The sequence below is a fragment of the Microcaecilia unicolor genome, chromosome 2 (assembly GCF_901765095.1).
Source record: "Microcaecilia unicolor chromosome 2, aMicUni1.1, whole genome shotgun sequence".
NCBI lineage: Eukaryota > Metazoa > Chordata > Amphibia > Gymnophiona > Siphonopidae > Microcaecilia > Microcaecilia unicolor.
In genome coordinates, this window is record NC_044032.1 from 365157383 (window position 1) to 365177221 (window position 19839).

Genomic DNA, 19839 nt, shown 5'->3' on the forward strand with positions numbered 1-19839 from the left:
GTCAGGCTCAGTGTGTGGAGCAAGGGTCACCATCCAGTGAGTGGTTCAGAGGTCTGTAAACTCCAGACAGAGCACAGTGAACAAGTGCAGCAGTAACAGCAACCCAGTTTTTTTTTTTTTTGGTAGTGTTAGATTAGCAGCATACGACTGTTAAGACACCAGATATACTTGACCTAACAAGAGTGACTGGATAACCTCAACGAGGCGGAGCTGAAGGACCTGCCTGTGCAGAGTTCTCCTGGGGGAGGGGGAGGAACTCCTTGTGAGCAAAGGCCTGTGAGTTGGCAGGACTAGATGCCATGCCAGCTGAAATCCAGCAGATTTACGTGGGAGAGCAAAGGCGAGAGGAATGGGAACGGCGACAAGAGGAAATCCAGCTGAGGTATGATGAGTGTGAATTCCAGCTGGACCTTGCTCATATCCAACACTCCAGCCCATCCCCTGCACCCAGGTTGGAGACAGGATATGCCCAGATCGGGCCCAACCTATTTGTGCAGTTTGACGATTCCTGAAACACTACTGATGGATATCCTTATTGCCACCTCAATGAAATTCCCAAGACAGTATGCTATTTGGGAGGAAAGCTCACTGGTAGAGCACTTGAGGCCTTCCAAGGACTATCCATGGAGATGTGCACAAAGCATTAAGCCATTAGCCCCAAGACCTAAAGACTAAAAGTTCCAAACTTTACAAAAAGGGGGCGGATGATACTCAACAGCAAGTCTGTGATCCAGTTAAACCAGCACCAGTGGTGGCTTAATGGAGCCGATGTTAAAACCCTGGAGGACTGACAAAACCAGTCCCATACTCCCAAGGCGGCGGCTAAGTTGGCCGACATCTCTGTGACTAATTGTCCCTGGTCAGTGAAGAGAAGTTGACAGTATCTTCTGCGACCTCCGAGTGTCGGCAAACCCTCCAGTATTCCCCCAAAACTTAAAGATTTTAGGCACTAACATCCTTGTTACTAGTGTGGGCGTAAAGGACATTTCAAATTGGATTGCCCAGATAACCCAAAGCCTGTACTGAACATTTCAGCTCTTGCACAAAAGCTGGCAGCTTTTGTAGGTAGCTCCAGTCCCATGAAGGAGGCCTACACAGTAGCTGCAATCCAACATTTCAGATCCTGCACCGAAGCTGGCAGCTTTCATGGGTAGCTCCAATCCCATGAAGGAGGCCTACACAGTAGATGCAGCCCAAAAAGTTACTAGTCATCAAGCAATTAAGCAAATTGATTTCCTCCACACTCTAGCACCCCAGTGAACCAGACCCAGGTAGCTAGGCTTGTGGACAATGGCTCTAGCATGACTATTACAACCAGAGCTGGTGCTGGATGGTGCTATTCTACCAGGGTGCACTGCAGATGTAGTGTAAGCCAATGGATCCAAAGAGACTGTACCCATTGCTTGAGTATACCTGGATTGAGGTATCAAGCCTGGATACAGAGAAGTAGGAATAATGTAAGCATGCTGGTACTAATGCTGTGTGGAACTGACATGGGTCCAACGAACATTACCCTTGATAGAGTCAGAGTACCTGCTATCAGTGGCGTAGCCACAGGTGGGCCTGGGTGGGCCAGGGCCCACCCACTTAGGGCTCAGGCCCACCCAAAAGTAAAATTTAGCGGTAGCTGGTGGAGATACCAAGCTCTGCCAGCTGAAGACTTCCCTCTGATGGTAAAGAAAATGCTACTCTCCACGATACTGGCACCTGCGCATGCTCAGTTTTCAGTGCATGCCTGCTGCAGACTACCAAGGTGGAAAGAAGCATTTTCCCACCAGCTGAGATATTTCTTGGGGCATGGGGGGGGAGAACACTTTGTGCCCACCCACTTCTTACCTAGGCCCAGCCAAAATCTGTTGTCTGGCTACGCCCCTGCCTGCTATGGTGACTCACAGGCAGCCCAACCAACAGAAGCAGCAAAGAACCTCACCAGTTCCAGATCCTGAGCCAGTCCAGGTGGAACCAGCACTCCAGTGCTTTCAGCAGAAGTTCCTACAGTGACTGGGACCGTAAGTATGGGACAACCTGCAATCACCTAATAGGAGAGACTTTAAAACAAAGCCAGGAGGCATGGACTTTTGGGGGGACGGTTTGAAAAGAAAGGAAGTTTTGGGTTTTGATTTTTTTTTTTTTTTGGCAAGGAATGGGACTGTTGCCTGTTTGGGACTAAGTTTTGAACCTGAGACATTCAGAGAAAGAGAAAAAGGAATAAACAGTTTTGTACTAAAAGCTGTGCTGTCTTGAGACTTTGTGGGTTGACTGTTGGAAGAAGACTGGAGCCGACCACCATTTCCGGCGAGACATTTGCAGCCTTGATACAATGGGCAAGACTTTACTGTTATCACATATCACAATCCATTAGTCTGGCTTAAAAAAAAAAAATAAAAGTCTCAGGTGATAATGGGAAGCTACTCTGGTGGAGCCTGTCAATGCAAATGTACAACTTCACCATACAGCATAGGAAGGGCAGTGAACACAGCAATGCTGATGGACTCTCCAGAAAGAGCCAGGAATGCCCCGACACTGGGCTGTCAACACCTGACAGACTGCAGTCCTCGGTTTCTTTAAAGGGGGAGGTGTGGCAAAACAGGTTTTCAATCCTGTGAACTGTTAATATTTTCATGCAATGTATTTTTCTTTGACCAGAAGGTGGTTTTCTTTTCCATTTAAGCCCTGGGGGGAAGTAACCTGCAGTGCCATTGGCCAGGTACTTACAAAGTTCTTGCTCTGGTCTCCGAGTTCAAAATCCATCCTGGACGTACTGGATTTTCCCCAGTCTTAGAAGGGAGTGCAAAGGGTAAGCATCTTTGCCCTAAGGCCCTGTTCAAGACCTGTGAGCAGTTTTCCTCAAATTCCCCAGGTGCTACCCAGATAGTAAGTGTTTAGATTATTATTTTATTAGCTCTGTTATCCTGGACCAACTAAGAACCCTGGTGGTTTGTGTTTTGGGTCTGTGGGTGCTTTCTAGGAACTGCGGGACCCCTGAGAGCACAGCCTCAGCGTCCTTAGAAATCACAGTGAAATAACTTGTTGGTAGGAGACTTGCCTAGAGGCAAGTGGGACCCCAGTCAGTGGGAGGAAGGTGCTTGTCTAGAGCATGTGCACAGGTGCAGGCAGACCTGTGCAGTGCTGAGAATAGACCCTCCAGGAGGTTGCAGGGTTAACCCCAGGTGGGTGCTAGAAGTGCACCTCACATTTTAGGCTGATGCAATGTAGAAGTCTATATTCTTGTGCAATAAACACCACCTATACAGTGGTGGAAATAAGTATTTGATCCCTTGCTGATTTTGTAAGTTTGCCCACTGACAAAGACATGAGCAGCCCATAATTGAAGGGTAGGTTATTGGTAACAGTGAGAGATAGCACATCACAAATTAAATCCGGAAAATCACATTGTGGAAAGTATATGAATTTATTTGCATTCTGCAGAGGGAAATAAGTATTTGATCCCCCACCAACCAGTAAGAGATCTGGCCCCTACAGACCAGGTAGATGCTCCAAATCAACTCGTTACCTGCATGACAGACAGCTGTCGGCAATGGTCACCTGTATGAAAGACACCTGTCCACAGACTCAGTGAATCAGTCAGACTCTAACCTCTACAAAATGGCCAAGAGCAAGGAGCTCTCTAAGGATGTCAGGGACAAGATCATACACCTGCACAAGGCTGGAATGGGCTACAAAACCATCAGTAAGACGCTGGGCGAGAAGGAGACAACTGTTGGTGCCATAGTAAGAAAATGGAAGAAGTACAAAATGACTGTCAATCGACAAAGATCTGGGGCTCCACGCAAAATCTCACCTCGTGGGGTATCCTTGATCATGAGGAAGGTTAGAAATCAGCCTACAACTACAAGGGGGGAACTTGTCAATGATCTCAAGGCAGCTGGGACCACTGTCACCACGAAAACCATTGGTAACACATTACGACATAACGGATTGCAATCCTGCAGTGCCCGCAAGGTCCCCCTGCTCCGGAAGGCACATGTGACGGCCCGTCTGAAGTTTGCCAGTGAACACCTGGATGATGCCGAGAGGGATTGGGAGAAGGTGCTGTGGTCAGATGAGACAAAAATTGAGCTCTTTGGCATGAACTCAACTCGCCGTGTTTGGAGGAAGAGAAATGCTGCCTATGACCCAAAGAACACCATCCCCACTGTCAAGCATGGAGGTGGAAATGTTATGTTTTGGGGGTGTTTCTCTGCTAAGGGCACAGGACTACTTCACCGCATCAATGGGAGAATGGATGGGGCCATGTACCGTACAATTCTGAGTGACAACCTCCTTCCCTCCGCCAGGGCCTTAAAAATGGGTCGTGGCTGGGTCTTCCAGCACGACAATGACCCAAAACATACAGCCAAGGCAACAAAGGAGTGGCTCAGGAAGAAGCACATTAGGGTCATGGAGTGGCCTAGCCAGTCACCAGACCTTAATCCCATTGAAAACTTATGGAGGGAGCTGAAGCTGCGAGTTGCCAAGCGACAGCCCAGAACTCTTAATGATTTAGAGATGATCTGCAAAGAGGAGTGGACCAAAATTCCTCCTGACATGTGTGCAAACCTCATCATCAACTACAGAAGACGTCTGACCGCTGTGCTTGCCAACAAGGGTTTTGCCACCAAGTATTAGGTCTTGTTTGCCAGAGGGATTAAATACTTATTTCCCTCTGCAGAATGCAAATAAATTCATATACTTTCCACAATGTGATTTTCCGGATTTAATTTGTGATGTGCTATCTCTCACTGTTACCAATAACCTACCCTTCAATTATGGGCTGCTCATGTCTTTGTCAGTGGGCAAACTTACAAAATCAGCAAGGGATCAAATACTTATTTCCACCACTGTAGTAATGAAAGGTAATTAACTGGTAGTCTCACATTATGGTGTCCATGGCCAATAGGAAGAGTGCCCATATGGATAACTAAGATCAATAAATTTCTTCATATTGTGCTGCGTTTAGTTCCTTGAAGCAGAACTAGAAAAGATTTTTTGTTGAATCTATTCCATTTCAGAAGTTTGATGTGGACACTGCATCATCCAAGTATGAATGATTAGATTAATGCATTTTTACTTGAGCCACATTTTAAAATCTTGATAGTACATAGCCTGCCAATTTCATGTTAAGAGACTTAATTCCTCATCTCTTATGAAGTGAATTCTGTTCTGAAGTAGTTTGTATGTTAAAAAAAAAAGTACCAAAATCTTCAGCAGGTGAAAATAGAATGCGCTACCGAAGTGACCATCCCTTTCCTTCCTCCTCCCCCACCCCCAACAACAGTAGCTAAATTGGTGCAGAGCATACAAGTCACAAAACAGCTGATTAAGGGTCTTGTCCAAGTAACTATCCAACATATCTTTAAAAGTCATTGTTATCAGCTAAACATCCAATCATTCAGGGAATTCACATATTTGGTCAAACCAAGGTCCGATATCAAGTGAGGAAAGGGGTGGTTCAGCAAACCTAACCAGGTTTCCACCTGCTCAGTGCACCCTTTGTATCAGAGACAGTAGGCAGACCAGATAAGTCAAGCAATCTCTTGTCTTATGACAGCAAGGCATGGTTAACAGAACTCCAATCGTAGATGTAGGCAATGAGTCAGGTGGTAAGTTTAGTCCACTCATTGAATAATGAATATTTGAGCATATTGTTTCTCGAAAACACAAGGCCAGGACCATAATATATGAAAACAAGTGCCCTCCTAATCACAACTTCACCAACACTGGCTCTGCTGTGAGGCACCAAACTTTGCAATCCTAGGAGGCAGGTACCACCTATATACAGATTTGATTCCATTTTCCACTGAAGTTGCCGAGAATCAGAAAGTGTTCTGATATATACAGGACCATTCCTGCCATGTAACTTTTCCCTACATGTTATTGGGGGGGGGGGGGGGGGGAGGGAATTCATGTAAAGGTCTCCCCCACTTCTCGATCTGGCAAATCATATAGGGAAGATCAACTTACATTGGTGTGACCCACCTGCTTCTCAGCATATCAAAATGCATTTGGCCATGTATTCAGAGCATAGCTCTGGATAAGATGGCTCAACTGGAGGTTAAGAAAGTGTTAGGAACCTCATAGTGATCTTTCAATTGAAAGTTCAAAAAAAAAAAAAAAAAAAAAAAAAAGATAGTCTACAGTAAAGATACCCCTATGCTCTCATTGTTGAAGCAGTTTACTATCCCAACTAAGCATATTGAAGAGACAGATAAAGGTGCATAGTGGGGACAGTTCTTTAGACCCCATTATGATGAAACAGACCTTACACCATAAAGAAAGTGATTGACAATGAGGTTATCTGGATCCCTCTTCCCCTTTAGTTTCTCAGGTGTCCCTACCCCTCCCCCCAAAAAAGTGGGTCCCATACTATCCTGTACCCAGACTTTAGTACTTCTGCACACCACACCAAAAGGAATCTGGGTTGAGCAGAGCAATAATGCCTAAAATCTAGTACACTCAGTCCACCATGCAGTTTCCATCAAGCCATGTGAGGTTGTCTCTTGCCAAGAGAAAGAACACCGTCCTCTGAAGCCACACCAGGGCTATCTGTGGGATGGACAGTGGGAACATCTGAAAAATCTAGGTCTCTTGATCACCATCCTACCCAACCAAACACTGTTAATCCATGCCATCTGTCTATATCATTGCAAAGGCCTTGATAAAGTCTGAAATAGTTGCATAACATTAACATAAGCATTGACATACTGGGACAAACAAGGTGCATCAAGCCCAGTATCCTGTTTTCCAACAGTGGCCAATCCACAACACAAGTACCTGGCATGATCCCAGAAGAGTAAAACAGATTTTATGCTACTTACCCTAGAGGTTAGTGGATTTTCCCCAAATCCATTTAAACCCTGCTAAATTTTACACCACATTCTCTAGCAATGAATTCAAGAGTTTAATTACATGTTGACTGAAGAAACATTTTCTCCCATTTTAACTTAGCAGCTTCATTGCATGCTCTCTAGTCCTAGTATTTTTGGAAAGAGTAAACAAGCAATTCACTTCTATCTGTTCCACTCCACTTAGTTCAGCCATCTCTAGCTGCTTTAGCCTTTCATAGGGAAGTCATCCCATCCCGTTTATCATTCATTGCCCTTCTCTTTTCTAATTTCACTATGATCAGAATTAAACACATGAGGTGTGGTCACACTATGGAGCGATACAAAGGCATAACTTCATTTTTGTTTTCCATTCCTTTCCTAATAATTCCTAACATTCTGTTTTCTTTCATAGCTGCCACTGCACACCAAGCAGAGGGTTTTCTTAGGCGGTGATTCCCAATATGGAACCCTTCATCATGTAGCTATAGTTTGGGTTCCTATTTCCCAATGGCACTTGCTCACATTAAATGTAGTCTGCATTTTGGATGCCCAGTCTTCTAGTTTAAGGTCCGCTTGCAATTTAACAACTTTGCATAACTATCAGGAAATGTAATTACCTCACAAGTTATCCCCATCTCGATCATTTACAAATGTTAAAAAGCAGCGGTCCCAGCACAGACCTGCAGGGAAACCCCACCAGGAATCCTGTGCAGAAGGAATGGATCCTCAGGAGCTTAGTCAAGATCGGGAGGCGGGGCAGACTTATACGGTCTGTGCCAGAGCTGGTGGTGGGAAGCAGGACTGGTGGTTGGGAGGCAGGGATAGTGCTGGGCAGACTTATACGGTCTGTGCCAGAGCCGGTGGTTGGGAGGCGGTGATAGTGCTGGGCAGACTTATACAGTCTTTGTGTATACCCTACTTTGATTTGTACCTGTGCTCTTCTCGGCACAAAGTAGCACATACGCGTTATCTTGTTGGGCAGACTGGATGGACCGTGTAGGTCTTTCTGCCGTCATCTACTATGTTACTATGTATATGTTCTCCATTGAGAATAATCACCATTTAACCCTACTTTGCCTTCTTTCAACCAGTTCTTAATCCACAATAGGACATTACCTCCTATCCCATGACTAACACCCTCAGGAGTCTTTCATGAGGTACTTAGTCAAATCCATAGTTTCAATTTATAAAGTCTAAGTTCCAACTGGACTAAGGTGCACACCTAAATATTTAATGCTCCCCTGCACCCAGAAGGGAAATGGATACATAATCTTTGGGCACTAGATACATTTAATATTTCTGATTTCACAATTTCTGGCTTCACAGTGTATTTTGAAACCTGAATTACCACCATATTCAGTGTGTCCACTATCTGGAGCAGAGTAAGCTCAGGCTCAGTTATGGTGAAAATATCAGCAAGCAAGGATATTTTAAATTCACCTCTGTTATTTGGATCCGCTCAAACCCTCACTTCCAATGCCTCCACCATTAGAACAAAGGAGATAATGGGCACCCCTGTGTTCCTTGAACCACCATCCAATTATATCCTCGCTCTAGGCCCTGTGTAGAGTGCTGTAATCCACTTACAAAAAATTTTGCCAGAAACCCAAGTTTGCTTTTTTGTCATTTTATATTTTAGTTATTGTTGCAAATTAGCCCCTCAAACCTCGTTAGTCCGATTAGAGATATTGCATTTTTCCCCTGAGCTTATATACACCCTCTAGGTCTGACAAATGATTCATGACCTGGCCAGGGAAGTCAGGGATGTTTATGAAGCACACTATGTAGCTGAAAATTACTGTCTATATTATAGTACAATGGCATTGTCTTTTTCAAAAAGGTGTAAAGTGACTTTTATATGTTAGCATTCCTTTGGAGTTAAGTAATGCTAGATACAACTTGCTCTGTTATAAAAGAGTTAGGTGACCGATTTTACCCATCAGAAAAAGATGCTGGTGCCCACTTATCTGCAATTTTATGCAGTTTGAGGTTGTTTTGTTTTTTTTTGAAGCAGCATGCACAACTTTTAAAATTGCTTTACTCCCAAATGTTCAGGTCAGCTACAGGACTGAGTGTTTTATTTAAAAGCAGGTCACTGTGGATATTAAATAGCCATTAAAATGTGATGTCTTAATTAGATCCATAAGAACATTAGCACTAAGCCACTACATATCCCTGGTCAAAAACCTAAAAGAATTTCAGATAATTTGATTCATGCAGCTCATAACCACTTTATGGTACTGAGGCCACCCTTCACACTAGACCCATGTCAAGACAAATGATTCAAATCAAGGGTCAAACTTAAAAGAAAATGAAACTTGAAGGGGTCATGGATTTGATCTACTGCCTTTCTGTGGTACAACCAAAGCATTTTACATTACATACAGGCGCTCTTGTCCCTAGTAGAGAATCTGTATTTTGTACCTGGGGCAATGGAGGATTAAGCAACTTCCCCGGAGTCCCAAGGAGCTGCAGTGGGAATGAACCCAGTTCCCAAAGCTCTCAGCCACTGCTCTTTATTAGGCTATTCCTCCACTCACGTGTTTTCAAACTAAAAGGCCCTGGTCTTGCTGCCAAATATATTACTGCAATATACTTAACATCCCTTTTCAGGAATAGATGTTTTAGCATTGATGGGGGAAATTGTTGCAGCTATCCTGTTTGAAGTTAAGGTACCTGATCTTACAAAGTGTTCTGGAGAGGAAAAAAAAAAAAAAAGGATAAAAAACAGACTGGAAGTACTATCTAACCCATTAGTCTCTCACACATACAAGGAGTGACAAGCTGCACATACTGCAGGACAAGGTTATCCACTCCTACCCAAGCTGAGAATATTAACACTTGTCACCTCATGTGCAACTTTCTTTGCATTAAGTCTTCTTAGTTTTTAACTCCTCTTATCTATATGTTCCATCTTTGCTTATACCCTATGCCGTCTATTAAAACATCAGTAACTGCAGTATCTGTAACTTTTCTTACTGGAGAGGGTTACTATATCCAGCACCACCAATACCCAGCTCCAAATTAATATTCAGTTCATCTTATAACATTTATGTTAGTAGTACTGGATCTGTCGGATGTGCATGTCTCCACTATTCTGGCTCATTGTATCAAGCCAAGCAATGATTTATAGTGGGCATGTATGTCATTGATCCATTTTTTTAACATTTTTTTGAAAAAAGTTTAATCTTTCTAATATCAAACTCAATATTCAAGTTTCAAAACAGCATATTTTAAATACTTAGCTCAAAAGCTTATTTTTCCTGTTACTGCTACTCCCTTCTCGGTATTTCCGGTTTACATTAAGGAGACTTAAGCTGACGAACTCATGTTTCGCACAAACTGCTGTGTCAAGGATTTGTCTCCACTATATCGAAAGGCAACATCTTCATATGCCGTGGGGTATGAAGATGTTGCCTTTTGGTATAGTGGAGACAATCCTTGACACAGCAGTTTGTGCGAAACATGAGCTCATGTCAGTTTAAGAAGTCTCCTTAATGTAAACCGGAAATACCGAGAAGGGAGTAGCAGTAAAAGGAAAAATAAAGTATTTAAAATATGCTGTTTTGAAACTTGAATATTGAAGTTTGATATTTGAAAGATTGTTAAACTTTTTTCAAAAAAATGTTAAAAAATGGATGACTAATACAAGCTCACTATAAATCATTGCTTGGCTTGATACAATGAGCCAGAATAGTGGAGACATGCGCATCCGACAGATCCAGTACTACTAACAAATGTTATAAGATGAACTGAGTATTCATTTGGAGCTGGGTATTGTTATTGATGTCTATTAAAACATTACATATGTTGACATTGTAAGAGTATACTATGCCATAGTTTGTATTTGAACATTTTTCCTGCTGTAATTTATTATGTTGGATTTATTCTTACTGTACATTGCCTTGAGTGAATTCCTTCAAAAAGGCAGTAAATAAATCCTAACAGCAGGATTTGAAAGTGCTTAATCAAAAAATTGTTTGCTTTAAATTGAGATCGTCAGGTTCATGGACGCATTTTGTAACCATTCTACATACTGCAATATGTGGAACAGTTAAATCTTGTTATATAATTCAGTTAAGGACAAGCAAAGAATCCATATGCAATTTTTGTATATGAACGCTCAACCCTGTTCAGCCTCAAGAGTTTAACAGTAGCCATTTAATCTTACCCACTCAGTGGCTGAAGAACCAGGGACCGAGGCTGATCTAAATCAGTGTCCAGCATAACTGTGTATTCAGGAATTCCTTTCCAGGTCAAGTTTAGCCCAGCAGCTAGGATCCTTCCCGCTGTCCCATCTGTCCAGTAGATGTTTCTCCCTATCCAGTCTACTGCTATGCTGTCAGCTTTTATCCCTGAAAATTAAAGGTTTAAATTTTTATATACAGAGCACCAATACCAAGTCCTTCAATCAAATTACAAAACAGATGTTGGTAAAAAAAGAAAAGCCACCCCGTCTCTTCCCACAGCTTAAGGGTAGAAAAATTGTCACAAATTGTTTAACCAATAAAATCCTCACAATTTTCATCCTGTAACAAAACAGGATCTTTAAACTGGCTTTCACTTCTTTCCTTTGTCCTTGTACCCTTCCATGTTATAGTGATCACATCTTACTGCCACCTCATCCCAGTTCCCTCCCTTAGCGCCATTATATTTTCTATACCTTGTGTTGACATCCTCCCAGTGGTCTTTCCTTCTCTCGCTCAGCAACAATACATCCCATAAGAGATCTTGGCTCTATAGTACTGGTGCTTTCCACAGCTTCCCCCCCTCCCCCCAGATGTTCTGCCAGCAAAGAACGTGAAGGCCAATTTGGGGGGGGGGGGGGGGGGGTAAAGAGTGATTCCAGCTAGCAAGGCATGTTCAAATGGTTTGGCAGAACACTTGTGTACAATCCAAGCAGGACACGAGTAAGAGTGCCAGGTGCCCTTGACCTGGATTGGCCACTGTCGGTGACAGGATGCTGGGCTAGATGGACCTTTGGTCTTTCCCAGTATGGCACTAATGTACTTATGTAAGACCATTCTACCTGGCACAGATACATGTCGTGCCGAGTCCCTGCCATTGCTGGTGAGAGACTAATGAATACCAATTGCTGCAACAGCATGTAAGGAGGGCAAAAAATGAACATATTAGGATTTACCGCCTTTTTCAAGGAATTCACTCAAGGCGGTGTACAGTATGAACTGAAAATTTTGCATAATGGTGAGGACATCCTCCCCTCAGAATATACATGGTGTCTGGAAAAATAAATTTGGACTCGTATAGTTTCAAAATACTTTTGCAATTGTTTAAACGTATGGAGACTCACTTTCAAAGCATAGACATGGCCAGATTACAAAGTTACACTATGTGCTTTGAAAATGGAGCACCCAAAGTACAGCCGACATTTAGTATGTTTTTTTTCCTTAGTTTAAGCAAAGTGTCCTTCAACCTTGATACATCCACAGAGTCTTTACCACTGAGCTGTTGGCTCAGTGAATTCTGAGGTTTCATTAAGAGCTCAACTGTTTTGCTAGCTTGATGCACTGGAGCTCCATCCTGTTGAAAAATAAAGTACTCTGAAGTGTCTTGAATGTCAGGCAGAGGTTTCTGGTGCAGTAGGATCTTTTTGGCTTTTTTTTTTGGGGGGGGGGGGGGGGGGGCAAGAGGAGGTTTGTTTTCCCAGACACTATGTTGAAGCATATTTTCATGCAAGCTATAGAATTAGTTGGAAGATGTGGTCAAGGCATCAAAGCATAGCTGGGTTTAAAAGGGTTGCAACAAAATTACTGTAAGAGTACAATTAGCTGCCCTTAAACTCCTACTCACACCTGGAAAGAATGATCTGTGCTGGGTAGTTCCTAGTGTCAGACAGGATGTTGAGTTTCAATTATAGCCTTGACCCAACATATGATTTTTAAAATCAAACCAACCTTTCACTAAAGTTCCTTTCCTTTTTGTAGTTGTTGTTATCCACTTAATGCTTTCAGCATGAAGATCCATCCAAAACACTTTCTGCTCAACCAAGTCATAGTCAACAGAAATAATCAGATTCTTGTCCGATACCAGTATTTCTTCTTTCATACTTCGTAACCCATATGTGATCAGGTTATTGTGAACTGCTACCAGCAGCACTGGCTCCGAGCCTATGGTAGAGATGTACTAGTCAAATCAAACCAACTTAAAAAGCACAGCCATAGTTAGCCTACCAAATGAAGGCTTCAACCCAGTCAGGTTCACTGAAAAAATATATATGTGTAAAATGTTTACACACATTCATATTCATTGGGTATCCAGAAAACCTTTAATACTAGAGTCTAGTCGTGCGTGTTTTCTGCATAGCCTGGGCTTATTGGGGAGGGGATAGTGGATGAAAGTAATCCCTGAGCAGTTTGAGGTTTAACAACTAGAATTGAGCAGTTACGTGTCTATTCCAAAGGATAAGGTGGCTATGGGGGAGGGGGGGAGGGAGGGAGGGTGAACTGAGACCACAAGCTACTGTAGTGCTGTAAGATCAAGGTATACAAAGTTTCCTTCTGGCAGTCAGCTATATTTAAAAACTTTCAAGGCCCAAAGATCCTAATCATTACATCTTCCTGTTTTATCCCTTACAAATATTCTACTTCATTTTTCTCCAGGACCAAACAATATTTTGCAGTACTGTAGCTACAACTTGAGGCCAACCCAGAATTGATATGAATTTCGGTCTTGCATTTTAGCAACTGATGGTCATTTGTAAGCCTCTATTCTACGAGGAATTTAATAAATGAGAATTACTGAAAGCTACATGAAGACAGTCAACCTTTACCTTTTATGCTAGTCAGCTAATATGAATTTTAAGTCCAGACCTCTTTTTGGAATGACAGCATGGCTTTCTACCTGATCAGAATCTGCTAGTTTCTTAGAAATGGTAATGGCAGGGTTTAAGGTTAAAATGGAATATCAAGAAACTGTTGATCAGCGAAAGAATTCAGCTCTTACCTGTCACTTTGCATATGTGTCCATCAGGCTCCAGCAGAAAGCCAGGGTGACAGGTACAGCTATATGTGCCATTTTTATTATTGCAGGTTTGGCTGCATGGCGAGACAAACTCCTTGCACTCATTGATGTCAATACACAAGCTCTTGTCACTGCTCAACTGGAATCCCTTTTCACAGGCACACCTCTGAAACCAGCAAGAACCTCATGAAGCCATTCAGATTAGATTAGGACACTGGCCCTGTTTCTAAGTCAAGATTCTGAAATGCAGAACTATTTCCATACTATGAATTTTAGGCCACTAAATCCTAAGATGTGCCAACCCATGCATTATATTCATGAGTGGATTAATACCACAACCTACTTATATTGTATAGAAAACAAAATCTAACAGGAAATAAGTAAAAGAGCATGAGATGTTGACCATCCAGTCAATGTTTTCTCCCCCCTACAAAAGGAAAAAAAAATTGTGGAATCAGGAGTCTGGATTTTAAGATACAAGACACCCCTAAACAGGGGTCAAGGTCAATTTTCAGCATAGGTGATACAGACCGAGTTAGTCCATCTAAGTTTCAGTTGGGAGAAGAGATACAAATATGTTCCAAAGCATAAAGGAAAGCAGTTTTTGGAGTTTTACATATGAAAATACTCATGCTGATGAATGCTCTGATAAGAGGTATAATGATATTGGTGTCAGTTACCCAACATAGCTAACAGGATAGCAAGAGGGGTGGAGGGGATGAGGATGAGAGCAATAGGACAGAAACAGCAAAGCCAATCCAAGTTAACATAACAGTTGTATTAAACCTAGGTATCAGCATTACATTTCCCCCCCCCCCCCCCCCCCCTTCAGACTCCCACATTCCATTAGAGAAAAAGTTAACATGACTCCTGTACATTAACTGACTTATGTTAATGGGTATCAGATCTAATTTAGTGCACACTAGATTTGACTGAGTGTACATTCCTGCAGCTCAGGTGAGCCCCCATTTTTGGGAAGCTGATGTTGTGGGTGGGAGACCTGCTTGTCAAACACACGTTAAACATTTAACACATTGACTATGCTGTAAAATTTATATGTCAGTCATGTTATGAATGGCTGTTTAGCAAAATTGATGTTTTATCTTTTAATGAATGGCTGTTTTAGTTTGCTTTCCTATCAACTTGGAGTTCTTTTATGTTTTTTATTACTATTTTTATATTAATATGTAAACCGTTTGTTTTGTAACCACAATTTGAGACGGTATAGTAAAATGAATAAACGATAAACATTGTATTAACGTGTTATCAGTGGCGTACCTAGGGTAGTTGACACCCGGGGCCGGTCATTTTTTAACACCCCCCCCCCCCCCCCCCCAAATCCAGTACTAGGCATGCCGAGAATACAAAACACTCAGGACCTATAGAGCAATTCTACCATACCATAAGCAGTCATTTCTACGAGTCACACAAGGAAAAGGAAAGCATCTTAAACACTACAGTGAGCACTAGAACATCAATTCACCTATTGTAAAACGAAACCAGACAGAATAGTACAGATCGTAGATCCTGTACAGTCAATGCCAACTGAAAGCCATGTCTTTTTAACACAGATACACCCTAACCCACTATAGAATAAGTAATCATAAACTTTCTATTTAGACAAAAATTAAACTGAACCCCCAATGCCAGACTCTGCATACAATGCAACACCACAGAAACAGAAACTGTCCCCTAGTACTGTGCAAAATATAAAGACAGCAGATGTAAATTTGAAAAAAAACTAAGTACCAATCACCACTTTACAAATTAACAAATAGAAATAAAACAAATATAGAAAGTAAAATACCACCATTTTATTGGACTAATACATTTAGCTTTCAGAGGCCAAAACCTCCGTCCTCGGGTCAGTACAGTATAGTGCTGTTACAGTATCCTATCCTGACCTGAGGAAGGGGGTTTTGTTCTCCGAAAGTTAGTCAAAATGTATTAAAATTAGACCAATAAAAAGATTACCTTATTTACATGTTCTATTATAAACATTTAACATATCTACAATACTTTATCCTAAAGCAAAAAAAATAAAAATATATTTTATTTACAGTTTGTTGTCTCTGGATTCTGCTTTCCTAATCTTCTTTTCACCGTCTTCCTTCCATCCAGCATCTGTCTTCACTCTCTCTCTGCCATCCAGTGTCAGCCCTCTCTGCCGTCCCTTCCATCCACTGCCTGCCCTTTCTCTCTGCCCCTTCAATCCACCATTTGCCCTCCCTCTCCCATCCATCCAGGGTCTGCCCTCCCTCTCGCTCCCCCTTCCACCTAGGATCTGTCCCCTCTCTCTCTGCCCCTTTTTTCAGCCCCCAGTTCCAGCCCCCTTCTCCCCTCTGAACACCCCCACCCCAGTCCCCTTCTCCCCTCCCATCTGAGATCCCCACCCAGTCCCCTTCTCCCCTCTGAACACCCCCACCCCAGTCCCCTTCTCCCCTCCCTTGTCTCAGACCCCCACCCCAGTCCCCTTCTCCCCTCTGAACACCCCCACCCGAGTCCCTTTCGCCCCTCTCCTTCCCCACCGGCAAAGCAGCGTCGCAGGCAGCGCCTCGTGCCCTGCTTGTTAAAAAAAAAAAAAAAAATCAAATCTCCTACTTCCTTCTCCTCCTCGTCTTGACGTCGACTCGGGCCTTCCAATCAATTTGATTGGAAGGCCCGAGTCGACGTCAAGACGAGGAGGAGAAGGAAGTAGGAGATTTGATTTTTTTTTTTTTTACAAGCAGGGCACGAGGCGCTGCCTGCGACGCTGCTTCGCCGGTTTTTTTTTTAATGTGCGGCGCCGCGGGAACGGCCACGGGAGGCGGCGGGAGCGGAGCACCCCCCACCCACTGGCACCCGGGGCGGACCGCCCCCACCCCTTGGTACGCCACTGCGTGTTATATGTGCAGCCCTAATTTTAATACATACTGCTTCTCTTCCTTTCCAACACACCCACACCATACTATAAAATTTTATCTTTGCAGGTCAGTCTGCAGCAAGGGAAACTAGATTTAATTGTCCTCAGAAGAACCTACCATTTCACCGAAAAGCTGATTTACACTTTTGCAAAAGTTCAACAGAAACATTACTTACAGTTCCATTTGGTGAAGAGTAACAGATTTGAGAGCATTTTCCTTCGGTGCAGAGTGAGCCACATTTTCCACCCTCATCTGATCCATCCGGACAGTCTTTTGCTCCATTACAGACCAGTCTGATCGGAATGCAGTCCAAGCTACTACATTTAAACTGATTACTTTCACATTTTTTAGGATCACCTGTTCCAACAAATAGTAAGAATTGGAAAAAATGATTTAGTACAGCCATGGTTAAAAAAAAAAAAATCACAGGCACAATGTGTACAACTATAGGATTTCCAGAACTAGCAGCTCTGGTTGAGACATGTATATAAAGCACCTCTTTGAAAGGCAGCATAGGCACAATATTCAAAGCAGAGTTCTACAAACCTTTGCTCCTAAATTATGCTTCTGTGTTTGTGACCTATTTTTAACCAAACAGGTGCTTAAGTTTTCAGCTGAACATTTAAATTTCTCTTGATTTAGGAGCTTAAGTGTTGGGCCCAACTCAGGCCAGCCAGCAATATTCAGTGGCACTTAACCAGGCAGCGTGGCTGAATATCAGAATTGGCCATTTTGAAAGTGAGCAGGAGCAGGGAGTTATACACGTCAGCAATATTCAATGCCAGTACCCACATAGCTAACAGCACAAAACTGGTTTTTAACTCTTCAGTTACCTATTTTGATACCAACACAATCACTCAGCACTTGCAACACAACTTCCAGCTCACAGCTGATTGTACTCCAAGTACTCCACTCCCCCTACCATGACCTTAATGCCCCCCACCCTCCTCCTCACCAAGCCTACCAGTCTGGATCCCTGGTCTAGTACAGTTCTCAACCCAGCCCTTGGGGCACACACCGAGCTAGCTGGGTTTTCAGAATATTCACAATAGGCAGGAGGTCAAATCTGTATGCAAATTATCCCATGCATATTCGTTGTAGGAATCTTGAAAACCTGACTGGCTTCCTGTGACCTGAGGGCTAACTTGAGAACCACTGGTTTGGTTAGCAAAGGGTAGGAGGTCCTGGCAGCCATTCTGAAGCAGGAACAAGTGGTTGTGGCTTCTGTCCTTGTCTGCCACACTACTGGTATAAAAGGGCAATACTCCAACTGGCCCAGATGCTCAAGGCCCTGTGCTGCCAGCCATGATACATTTGGTGCTATGCTACCTGGAGTACTGGCACTTGAGGGGGGGGGGGAAGGGGAGAGAAGGAAATAAGATACTAAAATCACGCAGAGAGTGTGGGGTGTGCCAAGTCACCTTTAGCTGTCCCTTTTCTGATGTCCAAGACCTGGAATCCAATAGCTCAGGCCGGTTTAAGCCAAGTCCAGTTAGCTGACCTGCACTGTTGGTAGGCCAAGGAACCATATTGTTAAGAAATCATACTACTAGCTGTCAATTCATACAAAATTCTGTGCAGATACACGTGACAGCAGACACACAGCCAGAGGTGGGTCAAAAGAAAGTAAAACATACTGGAACCTTGTAGGAAATATGGAAGAGGGTATCTTGGCTTTCAAAAGAGGAAGGAAATAACAATGGGAGAAAGGGTAGAGAAGCAGAACAGGTAAAATGTCAAGAACTGGTAGAAGGCTAAAAGAATTAGAATGAGGAACTAAATTTAGACATGTTGAGCAAAAAACCTTGGAAAAACAAACCGCCAGAACACTACTACTATGGACATACGTTATGCACTTGGCCCTAGCAAAAGTTTTTGCTCAATTTCATTAACTCCTAAATTTAGGAGGATAAAGTGGATTGCCCCAGGACAGACTTAGGGCAGGGGAAAAGTTAGGACCTTAACACAGATTTTCAACACCCCTAATATTGAGCAAATTGACTTCATTTTGAAGAGTTGGCTATGGTACTTGGCTCAAATCTATATACATGATTGGCATCCTACATTTAAAGATAAATTTCAACTGAAAAAGAGCAAAGCTTAGCTGAAAATTGGGCACAGGTTTAGGAGCCCCTTTTAGGATCAGGCTGTATATGTTTTAAAAAAAAAAAAACCCTGAACAGAGGAGACCAAAGTGTTCTTACAAAAATGGCGTTCAATTAGAGTATTTTACTGAAGTCTTCATAAAAGAGCTGACAAATCATATTTTGGATCTACAACAGTGAAGGAAAGTATTTTATTGAAGTGCTCACACATGACCTGACAAATTTTGGGTATTGAATAACCCAATTCTAGCAAGTTAAGGTGTTACGATATATATTATACATCTGTTATTGTTGTAGCCCCCTGAAGCAGGCCAATTTAGCCAAAGCAAGATTTGTGTCAGGCCATTTATGAAGACTTCAATAAATACTGTGAACACTATTCAAGAACCCTTTGTTTGGTCTCCTCCACTGTTGTACATCTTTGTACTTTATCTGGGAAGGATTATTTTTCTGCGCTTTTGGTGCACAGTGATCTACATTAAAAAAAAAAAAAAAAAAGGCCCAGTTCAAAACTTCTGTCCACTGTGAATGTGTGAGAATTTACATGCTGGAAACAGCTGCATTTTGTTGGCTATTTAACTTTTGGATGTACAAATCCAAAAGTTAAATAGCTAACAAATCTATGTGGGACATACAAAACCCTCAGGACTGGTGGGTACTCAAATATTTAGGGGGGGTGAGGATGAGTTGATTTTTAGAATTATCTATGGCCATTACTCCCTAGAAAAAGGTAATAGCAATATGGTAAGTTATTCCAACACTTATTCCTTTCCAAATATATGGATTAGAATTAAACTTGGAAGTTTCTAAAGCATGATCGGACCTCAATTTAACAGAAAAGTTGCCAGTTGTGTATAACGGCTAAGATTCCAGAACATGGCACAATTCAAAAAAGTGTACAGTATAAATGCATAAGATTTTTTATAGAGCTAAATTTGTAGTTTTAATATGAAAAACAATTGTATTGCACTTCCACTTCAAAATTTACATTTTTACATTGATTTAATGGACAATTCAATTTAA

The 19839-nt window shown here is 42.4% G+C and overlaps 1 protein-coding gene across 2 annotated transcripts in view; it reads right to left on the reverse strand.

Moving 5' to 3' along the window:
• The window catches only part of LOC115463769 (low-density lipoprotein receptor-related protein 1-like), a 282424-nt gene that overhangs the window by 61371 nt on the left and 201214 nt on the right, over positions 1–19839 (reverse strand). For both annotated transcript variants that reach the window (XM_030194533.1, XM_030194532.1), the window contains 4 exons: positions 16887–17068; positions 13791–13974; positions 12743–12955; positions 10999–11182 (listed from right to left, as the gene is read on the reverse strand). In XM_030194533.1, coding sequence (XP_030050393.1) covers positions 10999–11182; positions 12743–12955; positions 13791–13974; positions 16887–17068 — 763 coding nt within the window. The remainder of the gene's footprint in view (positions 1–10998; positions 11183–12742; positions 12956–13790; positions 13975–16886; positions 17069–19839) is intronic.